This window comes from Chaetura pelagica, unplaced genomic scaffold (genome assembly GCF_000747805.2).
Source record: "Chaetura pelagica isolate M959 unplaced genomic scaffold, ChaPel_1.0 scaffold24, whole genome shotgun sequence".
NCBI lineage: Eukaryota > Metazoa > Chordata > Aves > Apodiformes > Apodidae > Chaetura > Chaetura pelagica.
In genome coordinates this window covers 4,032,394-4,057,922 of record NW_009953077.1, presented here as the reverse complement: position 1 = coordinate 4,057,922, position 25,529 = coordinate 4,032,394, and the positions used below count along the sequence as shown (strand labels likewise).

The 25,529-nt window shown below is 49.2% G+C and overlaps 1 protein-coding gene across 1 annotated transcript in view; it reads left to right on the top strand.

The window, feature by feature from the left end:
* BSN (bassoon presynaptic cytomatrix protein) overlaps nt 1–25,529 on the top strand; it is an 80,676-nt gene that overhangs the window by 19,677 nt on the left and 35,470 nt on the right. Inside the window, 1 exon segment of the mRNA XM_009996958.1 lies at nt 16,461–17,243. Within this exon segment, the coding sequence (XP_009995260.1) occupies nt 16,461–17,243 (783 nt within the window).

Here is a 25,529-nt window from a genome sequence, read left to right as displayed (position 1 = left end):
AGTTGCCCATTTCTGATTCCTCTTTTGAGATCATCCTTCTTCACAATAGAGCTGTAAAAATAAATCTGTCGTTAGCATCAAGTTGCAGATACGGGAGAAATTTTCCATTGGACCAGGCTGCACAATAGGAGAGAAATTCCAGTTTTATTCCAATTTACTGTTTGTTTTTAGTAGAGCTTCACCCAGCAGTGACCTGTATGTGCAGCATATGCTACTCTGTGCCTTCTCATAAGGATGTAGCCATTAGGGGAGGAGGAGCTCCCAGTGTCCAGAGGAGTTCCTGCCTGGGCAGGGATGCTCAGGCAGGGGTGTTGGCTCTCTCTGCCAGCAGGCAGCTTCTCCCCCTCTGTTTGGGATCCACCTCTGTGGTAGGGGCTGGCTGGGACTTGCTGAGGATGTGCCCAGCTGAAGAAGCCCTGCAGCTCTCTTCCAGAGCACCTCATGCTGTGAGCATGATAGAAAAGCTCACTACTGAAGAATATGCTCTTTGTGATTGCAGTGAATATTCTGCATGTTGTGTGTTTTGGGTTTTTTTATGGTGAGAAAATATTGACAGGAGCCCTGAATTTCTCTCCCGGGACCAACAGGTTGCGTGTCTGAGTGTGTGTTTCCTGCATTTTAGTGCTTCCTCACCATTGCCCTTCACCTCTTAATCTGCTTATCCCTACACTGAGTATCCCAGCCCTCATTTCATCCTGTATCTGCAGTGTTGCAGGGAAGGATGATTCTGCTCTCTCTTGCGTAGACTTATTTTTTGTTTATTTTTGCTCTCTCTTTTTTAAGTTGAGTGCTTAGCACTGAGTGAAGCAACAAATACAAAGCTGGACAGTAGCACGCTCGTATTGCTGAGCTTTTCTATGTGTAAATGACTTGTTATTCATTTCAACTCCTACTGCAACCCAAGCAGGGGCTTCTTCCAGCCTCCTGCAGCGATGTGTGACTTCTCTGCTTGACAGATCACAATTTGCAGTTACAGCCAACAAAAAAAAAGAGCTCATGAATAATCCTGGCCGTTCCTCCCCGTGTGTCGCCTTTTGCTGCACTCAGTGAGGATGATTCAAATAATGCAAAATTCACTTGCAGAAAATGTCAGAAGATATCTTGGCTAAACTGTTCCTGGTGACTAAGAGGGGCTGGTGTTGCTGATGGTGGCTCTGGTGAGCCACAGCAGCAGGGACCTGGCTGCGGGGATGCATAATGGTCCACGGTGACTTGTTAAATTGTTTGGAGGAGACAGGAGAGCGTGGCTTCCTGCATGCTGGGGTGATGCTGTGGTGGAGAGGGGCAAGAAAAACAGCTGTGAGGGAAGATGAATGCTCTGGAGAGATGGGAAGTGGCCGGGTTTCTTCTTGGCATCTCCTGGCACTGAGCCACCGCCCCCCGCCTCGTCCTTCCCTTGGTACATGAAGTTACAGCAAAGCTGTTTGCTTGGACCAGACGTGGGTTTTCTCCAGCTCTCAGCTCACTTAGCACTTCATCTTTTCACAGAAAAGCAAGCTGAGGATGGGGAATGGCTGTCAGGTTCTCCAAAGCAGAGTGGGATACTGAGTCAGAGGCTCCCTGTGTTTTTGAAAGCTTTGCTGTGTTGGCCACTTGCTTCAGACAAGCTGGGGAGCCACTTTTTTTACAAGGGCATGGGACATGGGGGAACCATTTCAAACTGAAAAAGGGGAGATTTAGATGAAATATTATTAAGAAATCCTTTCCTGTGAGGGTGGTAAGACACTGGCCCAGGTTGCCCATCAGCAGAAACCCAAACCCCGTCTCTCAGCCGTAGTCACATTTAGGTGCTGAGAGGGGATTTACATAATGTGGAGGACTGAAAAGTCCCTGCTGCTGAATTGTAGCTCAGGGAAATCCCCCAAGTTGGAAAGAAGACTTAACATTGACTTCTTGCTCCCTACCTGCTCTGTCACCCCTTGCTGTGTCCAAGCCATGGGGTTAGACTGGTAGACCCTTGGATGGAGACCTCCCTGGAAGAGACTGGAGTGATGGGTAAGACAGAGGAAGTTTTGGTGCCCACTTACCTACAGCTGCCCTCTCCTCCTTCTAATGAGCACAACACAGTATCCCCTAAGATGGAACCAAAAGCACAAATGCTTGGGCTCATCTCTTCAGCAAAACCTAAATTATTCTGAATCATCCAATGTCCTTATCAGAGCACTACAGATACTGCTGTGTCAGTCACAGCTCAGGCCAGCAGAGCCTGTGGCAGTGCTCTGCCTGTTTAATTGCCACCAGCCAGCAGCTATTTGAAGCCCTGTCCCCAAAGAGCAAATGAGCTTGTCACTGCCTGTAACTTGGCTGTGCAGGGCTCAGCAAGTGTTCCCTGTTAAAAACCTGCTCAGGATACAAGTGTGCAGAGGTGTGTGTTTAGTGAGGCAGCCAGCTGGGTCTATTGGAGTGGGGACGTGTCTGGGCTGGACTCTAGGAATGAGAACTCCCCTTGTGATTTTAGGTTTTGGGGTTTTTTGCCTCTTTCTGAATTGTGGAGTATCCCAACACCTGAAGATTTAGGTGAGGGGAAGCTGCTGCAAGGGAAACTTAGAAGGTCCATATCCCTCCAACTCCTTGGTTGAGTCTTTCCTCCAATACCAGCTTCATCGTGGCTCTGAGCCCCATGTTGGATCTGCTCAGCCCCTTCTGTGATCTCAGATGTACTGGGTCTTCTTTCTTCTCTGGGAGACATTCCTTGTTTCTTCTGATCTGAAAGACCTTGCTGTTCCTTGCCCCCTGTAAGTAGAGTATGATGCCCAGTGGATAAAATACCAGGTCTAGTGGAAAGGTCTAGCTAAAAACTAGTGGTAGGTGATAAAATCACTCTGGGGACCCGAGGAAGAGTTGAATTACCTGAATTTCTGGATACCTCTGAAATAATGAGCATACTCTTCATAGGGAGAGCCTTGTCCTTGCTCATGCCTGCCTCTGTTTTCCTTATGATGGGCTGTGCACAATCTTCATATTGCAAAACCTTTTGAGAAAAGCAAATACTCTTGGTGCTGGATGAAGCAGAGCATGCAAGACCAACAGTGCTGGGGCAGAGGAGGGGTCCCTCCCAAAAGGTACAGTCCCATTAAACTGCACTGTTGTACTCAGATGCTGCTCTCATCCAGTCCTGAGGGACCTTTGCCAGACTGGAGTGTGAATCCTGATGTTTCCTCAGTCCCAGATCAGCACTGAGATGCTGGGCCAGGTCAGCTAATGCCCTGAAGTTTGTTTTTACAAACTTGTTCTGACCTGCTGTAATGAGATTGTGGCTTTCAAGTTGGAGAATGCTTGGAAAAATATCTCCCAACAGGCATGTTGCTGCTGCCATCTGTCTTTGAGCTGCTTCTGGGATCCCAGTACTTGCTCCCAGCAGATGATGGTTATTGCCTTATTGAATTAGGATGAAAAAAAAGTCCAGTGACCTCTGAAATACTTTTTTCTGTGACTAATTTCAGGTGTTAAATTCTCGATGAGACCCAAGGGATGTGTTAAAAAAACACTTTATGCAGATCCTGGGCTTAAAGATTTTACAGCCTTGCCCAGAAAAGTCCCCTGATCGGATTGTTTTGAAGGATGTTTTATTTGCAGGGCTCCAAACAGCTCCAGTGTCACTGCATTGAGTGATCTCAAGGCCATGCCACCCCAACCAAGAGCCAACACTGAATGCTTTGTCACTTTTTGTAAGAAGTGAAGCCTTCATTGCTCTTTCTGATGGTTTTGGCCAGCTCAAGCTGTTGCCTCTGGTTCCCTTCTTCAGCCAACCCCTTATCCTCTATCTTCCAGCTCCTGGCACTTGCTCCATGCAACCCAGCCTGCATCCCACTGAGAAGCAAAGATCTCAGTACAGCAACACCCTCTCCCTGGGCAAGTGGGCAGCCATGCACTGAGGAGCAGCATCCCCTGAGGTGGTGCTGGCCATGCACAGTGTGCTGGTTTGCATCCCGACACCTGGTACATGCCGTCATTCAGACCTTCTTCTTCTCCTTTCCTTTCTCCAGGGGCCAGCCCAGCCAGGCAGAGGGGTTAACACCAACAGACAAGGCTGTGGGCAGATAAAAGCTTGTGGGAAGGTGCTATTTATTTGGCTGTAAAATGTTTTCCTCCGCCCACTGTGCACATTCTGCTTCTTCCCGCTAGCCAGCCAATCCATCACTTATCTACCCAATTTAAGGCAGTTTGGGTCTGATTACTTGAGGTCGGCACAGCTCCTGGTGTTCAGCTGAGGCTTTGATGCATGACACTTGAAAATCAGGAGCGAGACCTCTCCAGCTGAACACCCAAGCATAGAGAGAGCAGTGATGGCTCCTGCTTTCCCGCCGGCGAGAGCTGCGCTGTAGCTCCGGGTCAGTCCTGTGCCTGGCAGGGACACCTGGGTCCCCTGGCTCTGCAGCTGGGCTGTGCTGACAAGATTTATTATTTCTTTCCAAAAGCAGTTTCTAATTGGTATGGGAGCAAATCAAAGGAGAGTGAAATCAGTCTGAGTTGTGCAGTTTGCTCCCCTGTAGTTTCCTTTCTGGATGGACACGGAGTGTTGCCATTCCTGGAGCACATCAGCTGGCATTGCCCATCACCCAGCCCAGTGTGCTCCTTGGCTGTGGCAGCTGCACCTGTGCAAGGCACCTGGTGGGGATGTGCTGGGCACATTCAACACCTGCATGCCATGGATTGAGCTGTAGGGCTTGACTAAGAAATGTTTTAACTGTGCAAAACTACCACCAATGTCCTGCCAGAAGCATAGGATGGCTGTCTGGAGATAGCTCTGTCACAGCTGGAGTGTTTTAATAAAAAATACACTATTTGCAAGTAAGAGAAGCTTTTTTTTTTTTTTCCTTTGCCTGACAAGTTAATTTGCGATTTCATTAACCACTGGCCTGTTCCTGCACACCGAGTTGATGGCTGTGATGGCATGGATAGATGCCCATGTTGAGGAGCTCTTAAATACTTTGTTCAGATGAACAACCTCATTTATTCCTCTGGCATTTACTGCATGCACCACTGTGTCCAATACATCTCCATCTCTCTTTCCATCTCCTCTTTGCAGCCTCTGGAGCTGGAAGTGTGGCTCATCATCAGGATCACAATCCAGGGGGATGTTCTCCATGCACCATGGAGGTGCAATAGCATTAAAGAGCTAAAGGCAACCTTAAAATAGCAGTTGACAGCTGCATGTTTGCAAAAAAAGGTTGTTTGTGAGAGAAATCTTGCATGCTGGCTTTGGGGTTTTTTATGTGTTGACCCAAAGCTGCTGATGTTGGGAGATCTTTAAAAAAACAACTAAGAAGCCTAAACAAGTGGAGAAGTGGAGGAAAGATTTGCTGTTGGGGTATTTTTTTTTTAAGCTGAGCAATTTCTATTTGAAAAAATGTCTTTTCTTTAACAGTTTCTACTTTTGTAATCAATCCCCTCATTTGAGCAGAATGAAACCAGTTTTCCTTGTAAGCTTGCCCAGGGTTTGGTGCTGGGCTGTGGGTCCTGGGCAGGTTGCTCTGTGGTTACCCTTTGTGCCCCCATCAGGAGGGCAGCAGAGACCTCCTCAAATTGGGTAATGTCATATTTTGGCTTGGGTGATTGGAGAGGAGGCAGCCTTTCAGACAGCAGGATTCTTACTGATTAAGAGTTTATTCACCTTCCTGGGGTGTATCAGTTTAGATCTCTATGGCAATCATTACTTTAGATCAGTGAGCAAAAAATCCTGATTTGAATGACCAATTTAAACCTTGCTTTGCAATTAGCAGTTCATTTGAAGACCTAGTGATTGCTGTAGCAGACTGGCTTGCAATTAATATCCTCTTCATAGAGGGTATATAATGACTATAAAACCCAATTAACAGTGATGAGGCTTTACAGGTACCTGTTCAAATTCTAATTGTTTGCACATTTTTCTGTTGGAATTGGTGTATTTTACTTAGCAGATGATGACTTAGGACCAGGGTGCAGATGTGTTTGGATGAGGAGTTCCAACACAGAAGACCTGATCTATTAAAATAGGTAGGTGGTGACTGGAGTAGCTGTCTCTGGTGTTTATGGACATACTTCTCAGCTTGTTTTTGGTGTCAGGGCCGTAAGGCCAAACACAAAGTGGAACTGTAGGTTGCTTTGATGGGGACTGTGCAAGGCTGAGCTCCTTTCATAGCACACAGTCCTCCAAAGCTGCCTGAAACTGGAAATGCAGAAAACCATTAACTGGATCTGAAGGCCATGGAAGGACCATGGAACCCCAGGGGAGATCAAAACCAAGAGTCCTGCAGCATGAAACCATCTAATGAAACTCCTGGAGAAACCAGTACAGCCAGCTCCTGAGGAGGGCTGTCCCAGCATAGCCCATGAAACAAAGGGGGGTTGTCCCCTCCTGTCTCCTCCTGCATGCACAGCTGAACTTTGTGCCTATTTAATTTGTTCAATATTTTGCATCCTCTGAGCAACACCCGAATGAAGGTACAGGCTGAGTGATTTCAAGCAAGATCAGACCTACCTTGAGCAGTTTATGCTGTTGCTCCTTTGGCCTAAATTTTGGTAGCAAGCTGGGTTGTCTGAGGATCGTGGCATCTGCTCACTTTTCCTTTGCTGCAGCCATAGATTTATGTTTCATAGATTGTGTGGCTAGCTGGATTATAAATTATTCATGGCAGGGAACTTATCGTGTTTATCTGGAATAATTGAGCAATTAAATCAGTTTAGGTATGTAAAAAGATTGTGCAATGGCTTGTCTATCTTCATGCCTTAAATTCTACAAGAACATTTATTACATATTTAATCCAGAATAATTTTTTTAAAAAGCAGGACAGAAATTACATCCTGCTTTGATGCATTGATCTGCTCCAGTATGTTCATTTGCAGCAGCCTTACTCATAAATACCTACTGACCCAGGATGAATGAGACCTAACTTGGCTCCTTCAGTCTGGAGAAAATATGGTAACACCTGGTCTGTGACTCTGTCTATGAAACTGCTTCAGGTTATTTGTTAGTACCAGGATTGTCATTATTATTTAGAAACTTCCATCCCAGAGGCTTTCTACCCGGTCACAGGATCACGATCTTCTCCACCCTGGCTGTTGCTGTGCTATGGTCAGATGTTGTTGACAAGGTAATGCAAAGTTTGGGGCATAGAAGGACCTTCAAGCATGTTTAGTCCCTGAGCTACAGCCATTAGCTCCTATTACTGCACTTGTCCAGGAGGGTTCCCAGAGGAGCCAGAAGCATGTGGGCAAGGGAGGGCCTGCTCATAATTGAATAAAAGTGGAGCCAAGCAGTAAAAAAAAAATATTTATTCTGTGTTACCAATAGGAAAGTGGATTGCTTTTAAATTAGTCTGTTACAAGTCTATTTATTGAGAGCAGCCTGTGCTCTATATAGTGTTGCAGCTATGCATTGCATCTCTGCTGTACACGGTAACCACTCTGCACCCAGAGAAACCCAATGGCCTTGTGTATTTCTGTGCTTTGGCAAGAGGTACCAGTGAATGGAAAGTTTTGAGCTTCCCTGCTCCCTCCCAGGCTGCTATTTTAGTTCTGCAGAAAACAATGAGCAGGACTGGAGGCTCCTGTTACCCTGGACGTCCATCCTTCGGCTGGCAGCGGGTGCGGGCACAGCAGAAAAAGGCAAATCAGGCCATTCATTAGGCTTCCCTGGACTGCTAGGGCTGGGGTGGGAGTCCCACATTATGGAGCAGGAGGAGACCTGGGGCTGCATTTAGAGAAGCTCAGGAAGTTCAGACCTGGGGTGAGCTCTTTGCCATCCTCCCTGCCTGAGCCCAGGGGACAGCATCCTGGGAGCACACACAGACGTCCAAGCCTTTCATGTGCTCCTGTGGACAGGGAACAAAGGCTGTCTAAACAGGAGCTAGTGAGGCAGCAAATTGCACAAGAAACCTTCCCTAATGAACTGGAAGGACTTGTCCCTTTGCCTGAGGCAGTGGCACTGCTGGCATGCTGAGCTAGGCAGCTTGCCTTGCTTTGTGGGAGGAACCTGCGCTCCGGGGGAGCAGAGAAGCAGCGCCAGGTCTGACACTGGGCACGTTTCCTTCTGCCCATCCATTGCTCTCCACCAGCAAGGGTGAGTGGAGAAGAAGGGGGGCACTGGCAGCTCGATGGGCACCTGGGCCATGGGGGATGCTGCCGGGAGAGCACCGTCCTGCCTGTGATGGTAGAGCAAGGTTAGTTGCTGCCTGCAGTTATATTCACTGAACGTTTGCTTCATCTCCGTGTCGGTGGCTGTGTGGTGTGGGGAAAGGTCATCCAGACAGTGAGGTGGGGGAATTGGAGGTGGCCTTTAGACCCCAGAGGATCTGCAGAGTCATGTGTGCCTTGACAGCCTTTGAGGAGAGAAAACTTGGTTTCAGTTAGCACAGGGGGGCTAACCAGAGACAGAGAAACTGGTTAAGAAGTGACTAATAGGATGAAATGGCACTGTCTTATTCCACAGCTCAATTCTCTGGACAAACGTGGTTTCCCATCTGTTGTTTGCAGTGAAGGAGATGAGTTTGGGGGTTGGTTCCTCTTGCTCGCCAGCAAGCGAGCAAGTTGATTATTTTCTGGCAAGCATTAGCAGGATGGTTACTGACAGCTTTGGTGGCTTCCCCTTCTGGGCAGGAGTGCTGAGGACTGGAATTTATTTGTATTGAGATGTTTGAAGATGAAGATGAGCATAAGGTGGCTTTTTTCAGAAGTGCCTTGCTGACCAATTCCCTTGTCAATTAAGTGCCAAAAGACTCCTAATTGCACAGTCCCTCCGGAGCCCTGGGTTGTCCTCAAACTGTGCTTTAGGTTTGGACCAGGAAGCTTCAGCCCACGCTGCCTGTGTGTTTGCATCCGCCTCCTCTCCACCTGGATGCATGTGTGAATCTTGATGGTGTCTTGACATGCATGTCTTGTCCATGGCCATGGACGTGTGACAGCCCCTGCACCCTGAGCCACTCCTGGTCCTTCAGAGGTCCCTAAGGAGGCTTCATTTCCTGCCATTCTCTGTTTCCCCCCCAGATCGGGCCCTGGCTGGTACACCATGTTGCAGCCTCCCACAGGATGCTTTGCAGGCTTCTCGTTTCATCTGCACGCAGGCTGTGCTGTTCCAAACCAAACCAGGGCTGCTGCTCCCACCCTCGCCGTGGGAGCTGGATGGCAAGCTGTCCCTGCCTTGCTGCAAGAGCAATCAGCAATAGTCCTGCTTTTAAAAACAACCCCAAAACTTCAAAAGAAGCCATATATTTTAATTCATCCTACACTCCGCTAGCCAGTTTGAGGTGATGCGGGAAGCCTTCTCCCTGTGGTAACTTTAGCTATTTTTCATGTCTCAGCAGCTCTTCCAGGATTTGCTGAGCTTTCCTTGCTCTCCTACAGCCATTCCTGCCTTCCCAGCAGTGTCCCAGCTCCCCACTGCAGCTTGCACTTCCCTCTGTTCCCTAGCTGAGGGCTGCCTTCTAGCACTGCTGCTTCTCTTGGATCAGAATGTCACTTTAATTGCAGGGAACATGGCTTTGGCAGGTTTCAGCGTGACAATGTAGAACACAAGGTGTGCCCCCTGGAGAGCTCCTCCAGAGCGGATCCAGGAGGCGAGGAGGGGAAGGGATGTTTTGCTGACTGGCTGATTCCATGAGGCGACGGCTCTTCATCTGCAGACAGGGCTTGTGAAGTGAAGGCACGTAAGGACGCTGTGGGGCAGGTCACTGGCAGCTGGAGGGAGAGGCCAGGCTGTTGCTGTGTTCCTCCAGGATAAGCCAGTAGCACCCATTAATGAGACCCTTCTTCATCCCATCAGCAGTCCTGGCACCCAGCCTCTCCGTTAGCCTGATTAACACAGTACCTTCATTACCCAATTCCAGCTTTGGTTATTTTTATACTCATCTGGTTCTGGCTGTAGTGGTGGCTGCAAAAGACAGAGGAGGGAGCTGTGACTCTGGCCTTGGGGTGCATCTGCTGGGGGTTGGCTTCATGAGAGGTGGCTCTTGGGCACCTGCCTGGGGCTCTTGGAGGGGAAGAGTTCCTGCCATAGGCTTGCTGTCTTGCTCTTCCCTGTTATTTCGTGTTCTTTTGGGGCATGTCCAGTTTTGTAGAATATGAAGTACACATTTTGGGCAACTTAGAGAAAACTCATGCTCCTTTTCTCCTCTGATTTCCCGTGAGCTTGGCTTCTCGTTTTTAGCTAGTTGTGCATCCTGTAGTCTCATACCAGAGGAGGAGGATGAATTGCACCTTCTAGAACAGAAGTCTTGGGAGGAGCAACTGAGGGAACTGGGGTTATGTAGCCTGGAGAAAGGAGGCTGAAGGGAAACCTTACCCTGAAAGGAAGTTGTAGAGAGGTGAGAATTGGTCTTTTCTCCCAAGTAACAAGTGATAGGACAAGAGGAAATTGTCTCACATTGCACAGTTGCAAGGGAGTTTTAGATTGGATAGTAGGAACAATTCACTGAAAGGGTTGTCAGGCCCTGGAACAGGCTGCCCAGGGAAACAGTGGAGTGTCATGTAGACAGAAGTGCAGAAGGAAGTGGTTTACTTGGCAGTGCTGGATTAACAGTTGGCCCTGGTGATCTGAAAGGCGTTTTCCAACCAAAACAATACTATGATTCTGCTAAACAAAGCTTGTTTGCTTTGTCCTGTTCAAAGGGCCCCACCTTGGATGGGATTGACTGTGTTTGATTCGAGATGACTTGGGAGCTGTTCTTCCTTTCCAGCCCCAAAAAAATCCCTTGAAACAAGTCAGATGAGCTGCATCCCTGAAGTGCCCCTTGGCCTCCTCTGTTAGAGGGTCCTACAGCTGGCAAGGTCAGGTGACTTTGGTGACAGTGAGGTGTTGGAAGTGGATAGAGCTAGAGAGGAACCATTCAGTCTGAAATCTTTAAAGTCTTAAATATGGCCACCTAGTGCTCTCCTTTGCCATTTGTGTTGTAGGAGAAAATCCTGGGTCCCCTTCAAATGATCCAAAATAACCAGCCCTCAGCAAGAACAGAATTATTCTTCAATATAATCCTACATTTTGGCTTGAAGAGATCTTGGCTATTCAGTTCAGAAGTCTTTCTGCTTACAGCTCATTTAAAAGTTTCTCCTGGCTACTGCAAAGGCTGAACTCTATACTTAGGATACTTTCAGAGCTGTATTGTCTTACCTCAGGAGAACAAAACCACCTGCACATTACTAGCACTCCCTTGCATGTCCTGGTAACAAATCCAGGGAACAGACTGTTTCCACAGTTTCCTAAAATAGGTGGTGTTAGAATAACTTTAGCCTTGTAAGCTCAAGCTGTCTCTGTTGTTTCAGATCATTTTTATCTGGGTGGTTTCTGGAGGGATGGGTGCACTGCAGCACACAGGGATGCTCTCTGGTCCCCTGTGGAGAACCCTGCTCTCCTGTACTGCACCCCTTTGCAGAGGACCAGGACCTGGCCCACCACACCTGGACCCACCTACAATTCATATTGGTGTTTAAATCTGCCCTGGACACAGGCAGCATGTGCTATGTTCCTACTTCCAGTTGTTTGTTGTTTTGTCGTTATTTGAAGTTTTTTTAGGGAAATGCTGATTTGTACATTTTCATGCCTGATATCATTTGCAAATGGTCAGTGCTGGCAGCTGCAGGCACAGCTTCCAGAGGGGGAGGCACATCTGGCAGCCCTGCATGGTCTGCAGGTTGCAGACCTGGCCACATGTTAGGGAATAGCAGGATTTGGGAAGGGGGTTAGAAGAGCAGCCTTGAGTGTTGCTGGGGTCTGGTGGTGGTAGGTGCGTTGAGTGCTGCGTGCAGGGTGGGGCTGGGCTGGTCAGGGGTTGGGTGCAGTCATACCAGTGAAAACTGGATGGGTCAAACTTGCAAAGCTTCCAAGATCAAGAGGGGTATAAAATACCCTGTAGATGAAGGGCCTACGAGCTTTACCTCCTGAGTCTTCTGCTGAGCCCAACAGCATGTGTATAATTTGCTGTAATGGTTAGAAACATCTGCTGTTAAAAGTGATGCTTAGTATATTTGGCTTCCATTTCCAGTCATTAGTTCTTTTCATGCCTTTTTCTGCCTAATTAAGAACCTTTTAGTACCTGATATTGTTTCCCCTGAATGTGCTGCTATATCGTAATCAAGTCACTTCTTAATCTTCTCTTTGATAAACAAAAAAGATCAACCTCTTTAATTCTCTCACTTCAGACATTTTCTGCATCCCCAGGATCACTCTTGCAGATCTGGTCTGTATCTCCTGCAGCATTTTACTAATCTCTTTAAAATAAAATGTCGGTGCAGAGCTGTTGAGGGCTCTGGAAGGAGTCCCTCAGTGCTGGAAGAGGAGGCTGAGCTTCCTCACTCCTGCCTCCAGCTCTGGGCTTCCCAGGTGGAGTGAGCACAGGTTTGCCAGGCAGCAGAATCTCATCTTCATTGATATTTATTGTTTTACCAACATCTGCCACGAAGTGGTGGTGGCCACAGTGAGATCCTGGGGTGGTGCTGAATCCTTGTCTCCCAGCTCAGCCAGGTAACTGGTCTGAAACCCATTTTGCATCTTCACTATTATAATGTTTTTTTCCCACCACCTCAGGTCAAAACACCTTCTGGACATCGAGGGTATTGCTTCTGTGCATCACCAATATAAAATGTGCAGAGAATCAAATCAGGTTTGCTTGCCATAACCTATTTTCCCTAAACCCACGTTGACTGGCCTGAATGCAGACCCTTCAGTGCTCTGCTGTTTGAATCCAGTGCTGTCTTTCTGTCCCAGGCAGATGTCTGGCTAGCTGTCCCCTTTGGGCTGTACTTCAGCCTCCTTGTATATTCAAGCAGAAGACACTTCCAGTCTTCTAAAATTTCCTCTTAAAAGTGAACATCAGCACACAGCAGTTTTCTTAGCTCTCTTAGATCTCTTGGATGCAAAATTATTCAGATCTGCCAAATTTAAATCTTCTGGTGCTGGTAGATATTGCTGAATGTTCTTCTCCGTTGCTAATAAGTTGGAAATGCTTCATCCTCATAATGAGTGTTATCCTGCTTCTTCCCAAATGTTCAATGACAGTAATTACAGCACTTCTGCCACATCGCTCTCATTAACAGCTTTCCCATCTCCACCCAGTGATGGACCTCTGTCCTTTCCAGGCTGACTTTTGTCCCTGATGCCCTCCATCAATCCTTCCTTGCTCCCCAAGAGAATTCTGCCTGAAGCCCCTTTGTTTTCATGTGGTTTAAGCACCTCACAACTTCTCAGCTGACCTTGGTGTTCTGAGCTCAGATATTTGTGGATTTTCTATTTCTGATGGCACCTTTCATTTTGCAGAGCAGCCAGCTTCATTCTTAGCTGGCCTTCTTCATTCTTCATTGAGGCATCAGTTCAGATTCAGAACTATTATCTATGTCCCCATTTTCTTTCATTTTTCCTTATTTCCCCTAGTTATATTTCCTGAAGCGATGAAGATGAGCAGGCTCAGAGCAGCCAGTCTCAGGCAATTCAAGAGCTCACAGCTTTACCCCCCCCTTATTTTAGGGTATAACAATGACTTCAGCATTCCCGGAAGGTGAGCTGGGACTTGAATTTCCAGCCATTTTTGTTTTTTCTCTTCTCACTGATAGACATTTCATTTGGCTATGTACCCAGACTGTTAGCAGCAATGAAGAAGCAATAGGGAAAATTATACTTTTCCTTTTCTTGCCCCTATTTCTGTGCTGTTTTCTGAGCATCTTCCCCCTGTGTGATGAGTCTGCAGGCAAGAGGAGCATTTAGAGGACAATGATGCAAGCCAAATAGTCCAGAATTTTTTCTAATTCTGTGTCTTATTTGCCCAGTTCTCCACCAAGTCAAAACTTTCAGGAGTTGGTTTAGTAAAGATTTCACACAGAATCCTAGAATGGTTTGGGTTGGAAAAGACCTTAAAGATCATCAAGTCCCAACCTCCCTGCATGGGCAGGGATAACTTCCAACTAGAACAGGTTGCTTTAAGTCCTGTCCAACCTGGCCTTGGACACTTCCAGGGATGGCACAGCACAGCTTCTCTGGGCAAGCTGCTCCAGTGTCTCACCACCTTCACACTAAAGAATTTCTTCCTAATGTCTAACCTAAATCTCCCCTCTTCCAGTTTAAAACCATTACCCCTTCTCCTATCACTCCAAGCCCTTTTAAAAAGTCTCTCCCCAGATTTCTTGTAGGCAACTATAAGGTCTCCCCAGAGCCTTCTCTTCTTCAGGCTGAACTCTCTCAGCCTGTGTTCATAGGAGAGATCAGGCCCTCTGGTCAGGGTGAGGCTCTGCTGTCCTTCTTTGTCTTTCTTGGGAGAAGGATCTTTGGTGAGGCAACCTGGCCCTTCCTCTTTACTGTCTTGCCTTCAGGATAGTTTAAGTCATCTTTGATCTGTGTAATCCACATGTCATGTCACTGGTTGCATCTGTAGAGGCTGGTCAGACAATCTGTGATAATCCCAACCAAATTCACATTTCAAATGTGCACTCTTGGAGCACACCACCCTGCTGTGTTTCCTGCAGTTTTCTGCTGTTCCTCAGGACAGGTGTTCCTTAGCAGTTCCTCACCAAGTCACCAAGGGCAATGTGATGGTTTCTATCCCATCTGAAAGCCCTCTGGCTTTTTTCTATCTTGGTCATGTAAACCAGGTTTATTGTGGAAAGTGAGAAAGCTTCAACAACCATGTTGTTCCCCAGCTGCTGAGCTCAGGAGGATCTTGGTGGGCTTGTCCATGAGCCTCTGGCATGGCTGTAGGACCTGGGGCCTGTACCAGCCAGTGCCCGAGGAGCAGTTCTGCTGCACAAGCCTTGGCCAGAGCAGAACAGGCACCAACCATGGCATGGGGAGAGGAGAACCAGCAGAGCTGGAGCTGGGAGCTATTTGGTATTCACCTACAGAGCTTGCTGCTTTTTAAAGCTGGCAGAGAGTTGGGAACGAACAGTTGAATTCCCTCAATATTTTGTATGGAAGTTTATGCAGGAGAGAGGCAAAGTATTTTTTTCTATTCCAGAAAAGCTAAATCTTGTGTCAGGCTACAATAAATACAGACAATTCAAGATCAGGAGCATGGCACGTGGTCTCTTGTAATTCAGCCCCCGTGGTGGGGCTGGGAAGATCTCCTCTTCCCCCGCTTTCCACCTTGCCAGTGGGTCTTAAAGTGTGGATGAGGAGATTATGCGGAGAGGGAAGATTTGCATTTCATGGATACTGGGAGAGAGAACCTTAACAGAAAGGATTGGTTCTCCCTAAAGTGGAGCTCATGGGGACTGTGCCCAAAGCTGATGGGATTTTGGGAGAAACTCTTCTGAAATAGATATGAGAGCAAAAATAAAGTGAGGAATTCTGTGTGTCAGAAGAGAGACAGCAAGACTGTAAGGAATGCTAAAAACTAAAGCAATATTTTCAGGAACTAAATAAAATGTGGCTCATTTGGAAAGGCTAATGTCTCTGCAATGGGGATTAAGCTGAGCCTCAGAGGTGATCTGTAATACTGGGATGAGGAGAGAGCTCCTGAAATGGCAGGAAAATTCAGCCCTCATGCGGTACCTGTTGGCCCATGGACACAGCCCCAGGGAGCACAGGGGCTGGTGGAGCTGGATCTCCAGCAGCCCACGCCCAGCTCTGGGCCTGCTTCTCCTGGGTGCTGCTCTGGTCTTTGGGAATGCCCTGGTCCTTGTTGCCACCTTAGTTGCTTGTCTCAGAGCAATCTTTTGCAGGCAGCTCCAGTTGTCCTGCAGCTGTATATTACTATTTGCACAGCCACTGAGCATCCTGGGGATGCTCACAGCTCTCATATGGCCTCTTTGATTAACTTAATTCAGACATTCAGTCACGGGGAACATCTCTCAAGGGGAGGAAGTCTTTCATTTATCACCACTTAGCCAGGGACCATTGTATTTTTCATTTGCATCCAAAAGTCCATCGCGGTGACAGCAAAGATCACGGGTTTGCTCCTGGCCAGCACTTTGCCTGCCCAGCAGTGTGGGTACATCATGAAGCAGGACCTGCTGCCTGTTCTCCCCAGGGGGCTGCAGCATGAGATTTTGGGGTTGGATATCGCAACCCCCCACCCTGATGCCAGAAAAGCTGTCTTTGCTGGCCCCAGGGAAGCATCAGGCATCTCATGGTGGCTTTTCCCCTGGGACACTGCCAGTGGCACGGGCAACATGTCAGCACTGGGGAGCTGCTTTAAATGGGCTTTAGGGAGGTGGTGGGACAGGAGCCCTGGAAAGAGTCCTTTACCCCTGGGAGTGGCACAAACTAAGCTGCCTGCAGGCAGGGCCTCATGGTTAGCAGGAGCTTTACAGCAGAAGCCTTGGAGGCAAACCAAGGCTAATTAAAGCTTGCTTTTGCTCTGCCGCGTTGTGCCGTGGGTACCTGTGACAGATGGGGTCTGTTTGCCCTGACTGCAAGATGCTTTGGTGAAGAACGTGGTACCAAAATGTATTTTGGGGGTTGATGACTTGTTCCTACAGCTACCTTGGGTTTGTCTGGGCAGCCTGACAGTGTGCTGGGGGTGCATGGCGCTCACTGCCCTTGTCCTCTCCTTGTCTTGCAGGTGAAGGAATGGTTGTGCTTGAACTGCCAGATGCAGCGGGCGCTGGGGATGGACATGACCACTGCTCCTCGCTCCAAGAGCCAGCAGCAGCTGCACTCCCCTTCACCATCCCCCTCCCAGTCCCCAGCCAAGCACCCGCCACCCCCAGCAGTGGATAAGTCCCCCCCAGCCCCCCGTGCCCTTCAGCCTGAGCCGCCCAAGCCTCACCCCACCGCGCCGCAGAGGGAACCCCACGGCCAAGGCCAGCCAAAGCCTCCAGAGGCAGCCAGGTCCTCCCCGCAGCATCAGCAAGCCAAGCCTTCCTCCTCTGAGCAGAGAAAGACAACAGGAGACACAGGGGTGAAGCCTGCTGCCCCGGCCCCTGGGCCTGCAGCCCAAGAGCAGCCCCAGGAGGGTCTCACAGGGAAGATCTTTGGCTTTGGGGCGTCCCTCCTGACCCAGGCGAGCACGCTCATGTCTGTCCAGCCAGAGGCCCCCCCTCCCAGCCAGCCTTCTCCTGGCAAAGTGCCTCCAAAAATAGTCTTCAGCGATGCCAGCAAGGAAGCTGGTCCCAAAGCCCCGGGGGGACCGGGCCGGGCCGGTGCTGCCCCAGCAGCCAAGGCAGCCAAGCCAGAGCAGGGGGTCAAGCCAAAGGAAGTGCCGAAAGCAAGGGTCCTGTGCCCCCTGTGCAAGGCGGAGATCAACGTGGGCTCCAGTGAGCCCCCCAACTACAACAGCTGCACAACCTGCCACCAGCAGGTCTGCAACATGTGTGGCTTCAACCCCACGCCTCACCTGGTGGAGGTAAGGGGGCTGGGAGGTGGGTGGGCACCTTCCAAGTCAAGGGTTGGTCCTTTGTCCTTGTTTAAAACGGAGAAAAGATGGTGTGTTTTCTTTCAAAGGTTTAAAAAAAGCCTGTAGGAAGCTGCTGAAGCCAGTTCCCTCCAGGGAGAAGCCCCAGGGCTGGAGACCATGGTCTTCCACCTCCTGACAAAGACATGGATTTCATGTGTGTACATTTATTTCATGCTGGTTTCACACAAGGTGTGGAGGAAGGGGTGGCCGTTTTTAGGACACCCTCAGCAGTGCCTGTGAGTGGACAGGGTGAGGAAATAGAAACAGGTCACACAGGTGCCAGAGTCACCAACAAGCATCCTCCTTCTGGTGCTGTGGATTGATGCTTTGGCAAGGCTTGAGATGGTGAAGGAAGTTCTACAGCGCCTGCAGGGTGGAAGGAAAAGGGGATGGGATGGGAAGGTGGCAGGACCTCAGCAAGAAGATTTTGAATCAGCTGAGGACACACAATGTCTCGTTGGAGTTTGCTGCCCTCTCCAGATGGCAAGGACCCTGTGCTGTTGTGCCTGGGTGCAGGGCAGGAGAGGATGCTGAGCACAAGGTAGATATGGAGATGTCCAGGTATAGTTTGAATGTGAATTGGCTGGGTGTCTTGCAGCCTGCTGAGGTAGAGTGCAAGTAGAGGAGAAGGAGGTTGAGGTGGTCCAAGACCCACCCAGTCTCACCAAATGAAGTCAGAAGTTCTAAAGTGTTGTGTTGCCCGCCAAGGTCATCTTCTAAGCACCAAAAAGGTACCCTAGCCAACCCAGCTATCAATGCCTGGAGAGGAGAGTGGTGCAACAGGGGCTGAGCTGAAGCCTCTTCCTACCTCTACCAGCCTTGGTAGCCAGGGTTAGAGATCTTCCAGACTCTTGGAGAAGGCCTGCATTAAATTCCAGACCCTTACCCCCTCCCCTACAGGTAATTGAGACCCTTTTGAGAAGAGATCCAGGGTTTTCTTCTGAAAGTGCTGCATCTCACAGCCAGTAAGACACAAAACAGATATCATCAGCACATGGAAAAGTTAATGAGAACTTTAAATGACCAGAAGTAGGATTGCTAATCTTGGCTCCGTTCCGCAGTGGATAATTACATTCTATGTCCCTAACTCCTCCCTGCAGTTTCAATTACTCCCAGTAATTTGCTGTTCTTCCGAAGCTGCTGCTGTTCATGGTCACGTTCATGGTGGAGGAGAGACGCTCTCCCGGCACACGGAGGTGCAGACCCATCAGATGGCCACCTCCTTGTCTGTAATGTCATTTTTTACTGAAATTGCTCTGCTCATTGCTCCTTCAGGGGGCCTGGATGAGAAGAGAAGGTGTTCAAGTGCTTAGTCCCTTGGGCAGGGCTGAAGCCCTGTGTCAGCGTGCCCTTGGGCAACAGTGTTGTTTCCAGGCTTCAGAGAGCTCATGGGTTGGGGAAATGGCTTAAATGTGCTTCCTTTGGCACTGCCTGTTAATTAATTACAGAATTAATTTGGGGTCAGGATGTACCTGATAACGTGGAGCTCTCTACAGTTATCACGGAAAAGGTGACCTCTCCCCAGCTCTTGTCTCCAGGGTCACTCACTGACACCTGGGATTAAATTTCAGATTTTAAAGGCCAGACTCTGCCTTGGCTCCTTCAGCTCTTGGCTAAACAACTTCAAATGCTCATGGCAAACTCTCCCCGTGTGTGTGACCATCTCAGGGTTTCTTGCTGATGATGATCATTGTGATATCCATGTGCCTTCACACAGCGAGGTCCCACCAAGGCTTTGTGGTGTCTTAGGTTTTGTTTTCCTTTACTCAGGATCATTATCCAGCTCAGAACAGATGGGTTGGTTTATGGGATTTGGGATTTTTTTAAGAGCTGAGGAAGAAATGCAAGTCTGTGAATATTCTTAACAAAAAAATTCTGAGGAAAGGAAAATACTGCAAGATCTGTTAACACAGTCAGGCCGTAGGTCTGCTTGATCTTCTGAGCAAATCGCTCTGTGATCTGATCCTCTTTTTGCCTGCAGCTCACATGAGCTTGTCCCAAGCCCCAATATTCACTCAAATACCAGAACAAGCTCTTTGAAGTAGCGAGGCTTGATCCGTTAATTGCTTTATGAATTAGGACCTTGACTGTAAGCTGTCCTTGGAAGTTACACCAAAACTAATGAGCACATCTGAGCCAGGGTCTGGTACGTGCAGAGGAGCGTGAGCTGTGGGTGAGATGGATGGTCACCCTCTGTGTGTACCACTGGAGCCTGGACAAAGTCCACCACCGGCTTCAAACAGCCTGAGTCACAGAGAGGGAGAGGGCATGGGCCATGGTGGCCTGGTTTTTGGAGAAAGGGTAGAGTTTTGCAGAAAAGCAGAGCTAAAATTCAGCAAATCTATTTGTATCATCAATGCAAGCAGTCATGGCTTTGTCTCCATGTTGTTGGTGGGCTGCATGTAATTACAGTTTCATAGCAAAACCATGTAAATATCTTGGGAGCAGGAAAAAACTATAAACAATGTTTGCATACTCATGTAGGACAAGGATTTTCACTAACCAGGCCATCTCTGCTGCCAGTGAGGCAGTGATGCCCTTGGGCTGAGGGAGCCTGCTCTACCTGTGTCTCTGTGGGCTGTCCCAGCTTGATGGGAAGCATCACTCAGACAAACTGGTACTGAAATCCGTCACTGCTGTCGAGGAATAGTCCCTGTGAGTGGTTGAGGTGGATCTTGGAGGGACCATGTGGCCAGAGGGAAAATGATGGGGAGGTATGGAGGAGATGTATGCTTAGGGAGGCTCCATGAAATGCAGTAGGCTGCTGGTGGAGGTGAGACCATGTTAGGCTGTTGCATGCTACTGGGAGCTAATCTCCTGGTGACCTGTCTGTGTGGGTTTCTGCTTTGGGGATGGGCAACCAGCGGGATGTAACAAGTCTTAACTAGTTGGACATATGGTCAACATCAGGAGGGGCAAATAGTCATAGTAGGAGGGTGTGGGAGGTGTTGTCATGTGATAATCACTGTTAAGAAACTGGCAGAAGAAAATGGAGAGCAAAATGCAGAGAGAAGGAAAGGCTTTTGTCCCTATCTGTGGCCCTATTCTGATGTCCCTGGAAAGATGTGCTATTCTTTACCTATGGTATTTTCATCCCCATCCTACTCCTGATCTAAAGATGGAGTTGGAGGCTCTGGGTCCCTGTTGTCCCCTTCCACCCTCTGCAGCTGCCTGGGGAAGGTATCCAGGGAGCTGCCTCCTCCCCAGCACTTCATTCAGCCAAGTGCACTCAAACCTAATGAAAGAGAAGAAGATACTAAAAGTGCTCTGTTGTGTTGTTTTTTTTCTGTGGAGTTACTGGCTGAGCTGTGTAGGTGCTGAACCACCAAAAGAAAAAAGGGACTTGAGCTTTCCTCATCTTTGCACTGCTGTGGGCTGAGTGCTTGTGTAGTCTGATCCAAGAGCATCTCGCCTGTGAGCAGCTGGGTAGTGCCTCCAAGCTCCCATGGGATCCATTAGCATGGCAGGTTTTTCTTTGGCTCTGGATCTTAGTGGGCATGGTCGGAGGATGATGGTGAGGACTGGGAGCCTAGGACATTTGAGGAGTTCAGGTGCAAGCATAGCATTTTGGTAGTGCATCCTAGGAGAAGCGTGTGGGCTGTGGAGGCCTGTGTCTCTGGAAGTGGGTGACCAGCAGAGTGGAAGCCCAAAAGTGCTCCTGACCTCCACTTCTCTTGCTCACCCTGATACATGTTACCCAGCTTTAAATAAGTTGTTTTTGTGAATTAGCAGAAGCACAGGTGCCTGCTGCTTCCTCCCACCTCATCACACCTCCTCCAGGAGCTGGCTTGTGGTGCTGTTCCCACCAAGTCAGAACTGGCGCTTTGCAGCTCTCCAAAATTCCCTACAGCCTCAGCCTGGTCATGTGCAGGCAGGGAAGAGGTTGCTGCTGCAGAAAGATCAAGTGCTGGGCCATTTCCCTGTGGATTTTAGCAATCCCACCTGTCCATGGAAGAGGCTGCTACAAGAGCAAGGCAGCTGGCAAGAGCTGGATTGCAGCCTGATTGCACTGCACGGTGCTTTCCCAGTAACCCTGATTGACCCCGATTGACACCAGGGGTTTTGTATTAAGGAACAAATGAACTATGCATGTTGTGGTGCTAAATGAGCATGTCAGGGTGGCCCTTTGCCTAATTATCCAGCCTGAAACAGGAGCCTTGACAAGTTCCATTGAAAAATGCTGCTGCTCCCAGGGCACCTGGTCACGACCCCCAGCGAGTGCCTTACACTGAGGAGGGTCCTGTTACAGATTTGAGATGCTCATCACACCACATCCTAAAATTGCATTTGTTTTCTTGCTTTCGCCACGCCTTACAAGAAGCACTCCCTTTTTTTATAGTGCTTGTGTTGTCCTTGGTGTGCTGCTGCATCTCCCTGTCTGCTCTCCCCAGTCAGTGCTGAAGCATTCCTCATTATATGCATGTATATTATATTGCCCACATCATCCTGGATGTGACATCACAAGTGAACAAGATGCAGGAGCAGCGTTCACTGGAGTCCTCTGTGGGACATGTTCCCCTTTTGCTTCTCCTTGTGTAGCTTCAGCCAGGTATAAACAAGCCTGTTCAGGTGGATTTCTTGCAAAGAGCTTGTAAATCACCGTATCAAATAATTTCCAGAAAGCCCTGAGCCTTTCTTTTCATCACACTCCAAGACCTCCCACTGGGAAAAATGGGGCCTCAAGCAGAACAGCTCCCCGGGATCTGATGCTGCACTGCTCAGGTCCAAGATGCCATCACCGAGGCTGGGGCTGAGCCTGCCCTACTTGCAGAAGAAGCTGCAGCAGCTCCTGTGCTCCCCTCCAGCTGCAGGGAGGAACGCCTGCGAAAAAGGGAGCTTGATTAGATGGAAAAAAGGCTCTGTGCAGAACAGGGTGTTGCTGATGGCAGCCGGGTATGGATCAGAGACAGAGAGCTGAGCAAAGGTTTTGTGCTGAAATCATTTCGGTGTCAGCACATAGATTTCATAGAAGAGGAACAAAGGGAGCAGGGAGGAGCACTGGGCTCCTGCCTCATCTGCCCTTGCTGCAGGTGGGACCCCCGGTGTGCTGAGCCTCCCTGCCCCCTTCCTGAGGGTCCATGATCTCGCCGGGAATGTCATTAGCTGTAGCTCCTGGCCAAAGAGGATTAGCTGGGTTAAGAGGATGCCTCCAGCTCAACGCTGTCCCAGGGTGAAAATCCCAGCCTGGGTCTGGTGTCTAGGACTGGACACAGCTCCTGGGCAGCCCTGCCACCTCCTTCCAGGGTGACAAGCAAGATCTGGTTGCCCTGAGGAAATCCTGCCTCCTCTGGAGGGCAGGCAGTGCCTGCAGTGAGGATCCAGAAGCTCACCATCCTGGAGAGCCCAGTGTCCTTCATCCATGGGATGCTCTATGTACAAAACCCTTCCCAGAGAGCTGTTTGCCTGTGCATGGTGATGAGGCGGGTGGGTGACGAGGGACGGGCACTTAAAGTCTGCAGGCATTGTTTTTCCATAGGAATCTGCCTCCTATTATTCCTGCCAGGCTCAGAGGGCTGGAGTGTACCAATGGACAGGATCTGCAGCCCCTGGTGCAGCAGGGAGCAGCTGTTGCCAGTCACCCCTTTAAGGCTGTTTCCCATGACATCGGGCATCCTGTGGTGACAGCTTGGCAGGGTCCCCAGGGCTCAGCTGGGCGCAGGGATGCTGGGTCCCCTCTCCAGTGAAAGGAGGAGGGGCAAGATGCCATGCTGAAAGGTGGGTTAGACCCCAGTTTCCTACAGGAGGAGGAGACAGCCGGAAAAACAGGACACAGAGTGCAGCAGTTCCTGGGTTTCTCCTGAATTTTTGTGCAGAACTCATGATTAAAAAAAAATAACAAGAAAAATAGCCCAGCCCCAGGGGTGTATATATTCAGGTCAGTCACATAAACTTATCTCAGAGTGCTGCATATGACAGCCCAGGCTTCGCCAGCTCGAGCCCTCAAATCCCTTTACAGATGGGTAATTAACAGCTTGCTGTGACTCAGGAGTTTTCTGTGCTGCTTAACCTGCTGTAATTAAGCCAGTTCTTGCCGCTGCGCTGGGCCAGGCTGGGCTCCCTACCGGCTCCTCTGGCACCAGGAAGGGCTGGAATGGGTCGGAGGGCAGTGGGAATGGGTGACCCAGCAGACTCCTCCCAGTGGAGTCTCAATGGCCAGGTGATGCGCAGCATCCACAGTGTCCCATCCGTGTTTCTGTGGCTGTCACGGCCCCTCTGGACTCTGCTGTGGGTTTTTCAGCAGAACCCCATTAGATGTTACCTCTGCAGATGCTTTTTGTCTGCTGGTTTTGTCTTTGGAGCTTCAGGCACTGCTCTAGGTGCTGGGCTTCTCCTTGCTGGATCTGCTGTCAGCTTCTGGCCACGTAGAAAATGATCCTAAGAATCCTTGTTCCTTTTGTTAATGAGGAAGAAGGCCCCAGAGCTCCAGATTCCTCTCCTTCCTTAGATGCAATTATATTATCCTGGTAAAGTGTCACCATGTGCGAACCCCACAACTGAAGCCTCAGAGGCAGCTGCTGCCAGCACCTGCAGATTGTTTTCAATGGTTCATAAAACCAAGCTGTATATTCAGAGGGGTGACAGTAGCTGAGTGAGGAAGGGATTTCCACCTTCTGCACTTCTAAATGAAGATGTATTTGAAGTGACTGATGCTTCCCCGATGCCAGGCCTGGTTTTTCAGAGCATATTTGCTGTGCCCTAGGACTTGGTGCTGCTGCCTGTTGTTGTGGTGCTGCGCTCCTGGGCTAGCAAGCTGCCTGGCCAGCAGTGCCAAAGTGTTGTCCTGGACCGTCTTGCTGGAAAGGCCAGCAGGTATGGGCAAGAACAAAACCTGAGTGCTCACCACAGAGCAGGCAGTGTAAATATTTGGGATTAAAACAGGGAGCCCTTGGGCTTTTGGGGCATTAGTTTTGCTGGAGGAGGGGTGGGTGCCAGGTGGACGCCCAAGCCTCTGTTGTGGACTGTAGCAGCATCTCTCACTGCCACACATGGCAAACCACCCCCCCTTGCTCCCACAGAAGGCAGGGGTGTATGGGAGGCACTGGGGTGTGCCTGCCAGCCCCAGGAAAGCAGTGACTGCCCTGGCTCCACAACAACAGGAGCTGATGGAAGAGGAAGATCTGCTGGTTCCTGCCTCAGTTCAGGCTGGGAATGCTACTGGTAGGCAGCAGTGTGGTTTTAGTTCTGCTGTAGTAGATGGTGAAACTTCATCTATACAATATTGATCACAGTGTTTCCTAGAAAGGCCAAGGAATAGTTTAGGAAGGTGCTTTTTGCCCACATAATGCAGTTAGGTCTTGATGCCAGCTCCTGTCCTCTGATGAGCTTTTTCCCAGTCAATGTTTGTTTTGGTAGGTGCTGCAAATCCACTTCTAAGAGGTGATGGTATGTCTGTGAAACTTTAATGGCACAGATTCATCCTTCAGAAACCTGCCTGAGCTGTCCTCAAGGAGACAAAGGGGACTGTGACCTTGCAGCAGGAACATGGAGACAGGCACACAGGGCTATCACTGCAAGAGGATTTGATATTCTCACGAGTTCAGTGCCATGAATATTAAAATTCACCAACCTGGGAAGGGCCTGAGTAACTTTCCATCTCCTGACTGAGGTTTCACAGTTTGGAGCCACTCTGGGAAAGACTGAGAGAAGATCAATAACTGCCCTAATGCACCTTGTTAGGGGCTTGCTTGACCTTGAGAAGCTTTGAAGAGTTACTGTTGTAACTGTGTACACATGAAAGGTTCAAGGCAGCAAAAATAGGCCAAGTAGCACAGGGAGGAAGCAGGACAAGCTAAAGCTGCCACAGTGTTTTATGGATGTGAGGAAGGTTTCTATAAATAAGTGCTGGAGAGAAAAGAAACCCAGTTCATTCACAAAATTCAAGTGTACCTGGATCTAGCACAGGATTTTCTGCCTTTGCTCATGAAGTCAGAGCCAGCAGCTCTGGTGTTGGAGCAGCCCTGGAGCTGTGCCTCTCTGCTGACTGGGGCAATGTCAGTGATGTCCACTGCAGGACCAACCCAGAGATGTCCTTGTAGCTCATCAGATGGGCCCCACTTGCAGGGAGTTGATGCAGGCCTCAGCAGACTCATTGTTCAGACATGCAGCTGGCTTGGGGGCAAAGCAAGAGGTTCACCTGGAGATGCTAGAGGACAGCAGGGGAGCAGGAGTGTGATGTTACAGGAGAGGCATGGGGGGAGCTCTTGGTGGGATGAGGACAGCCTGGACCCTCATTCC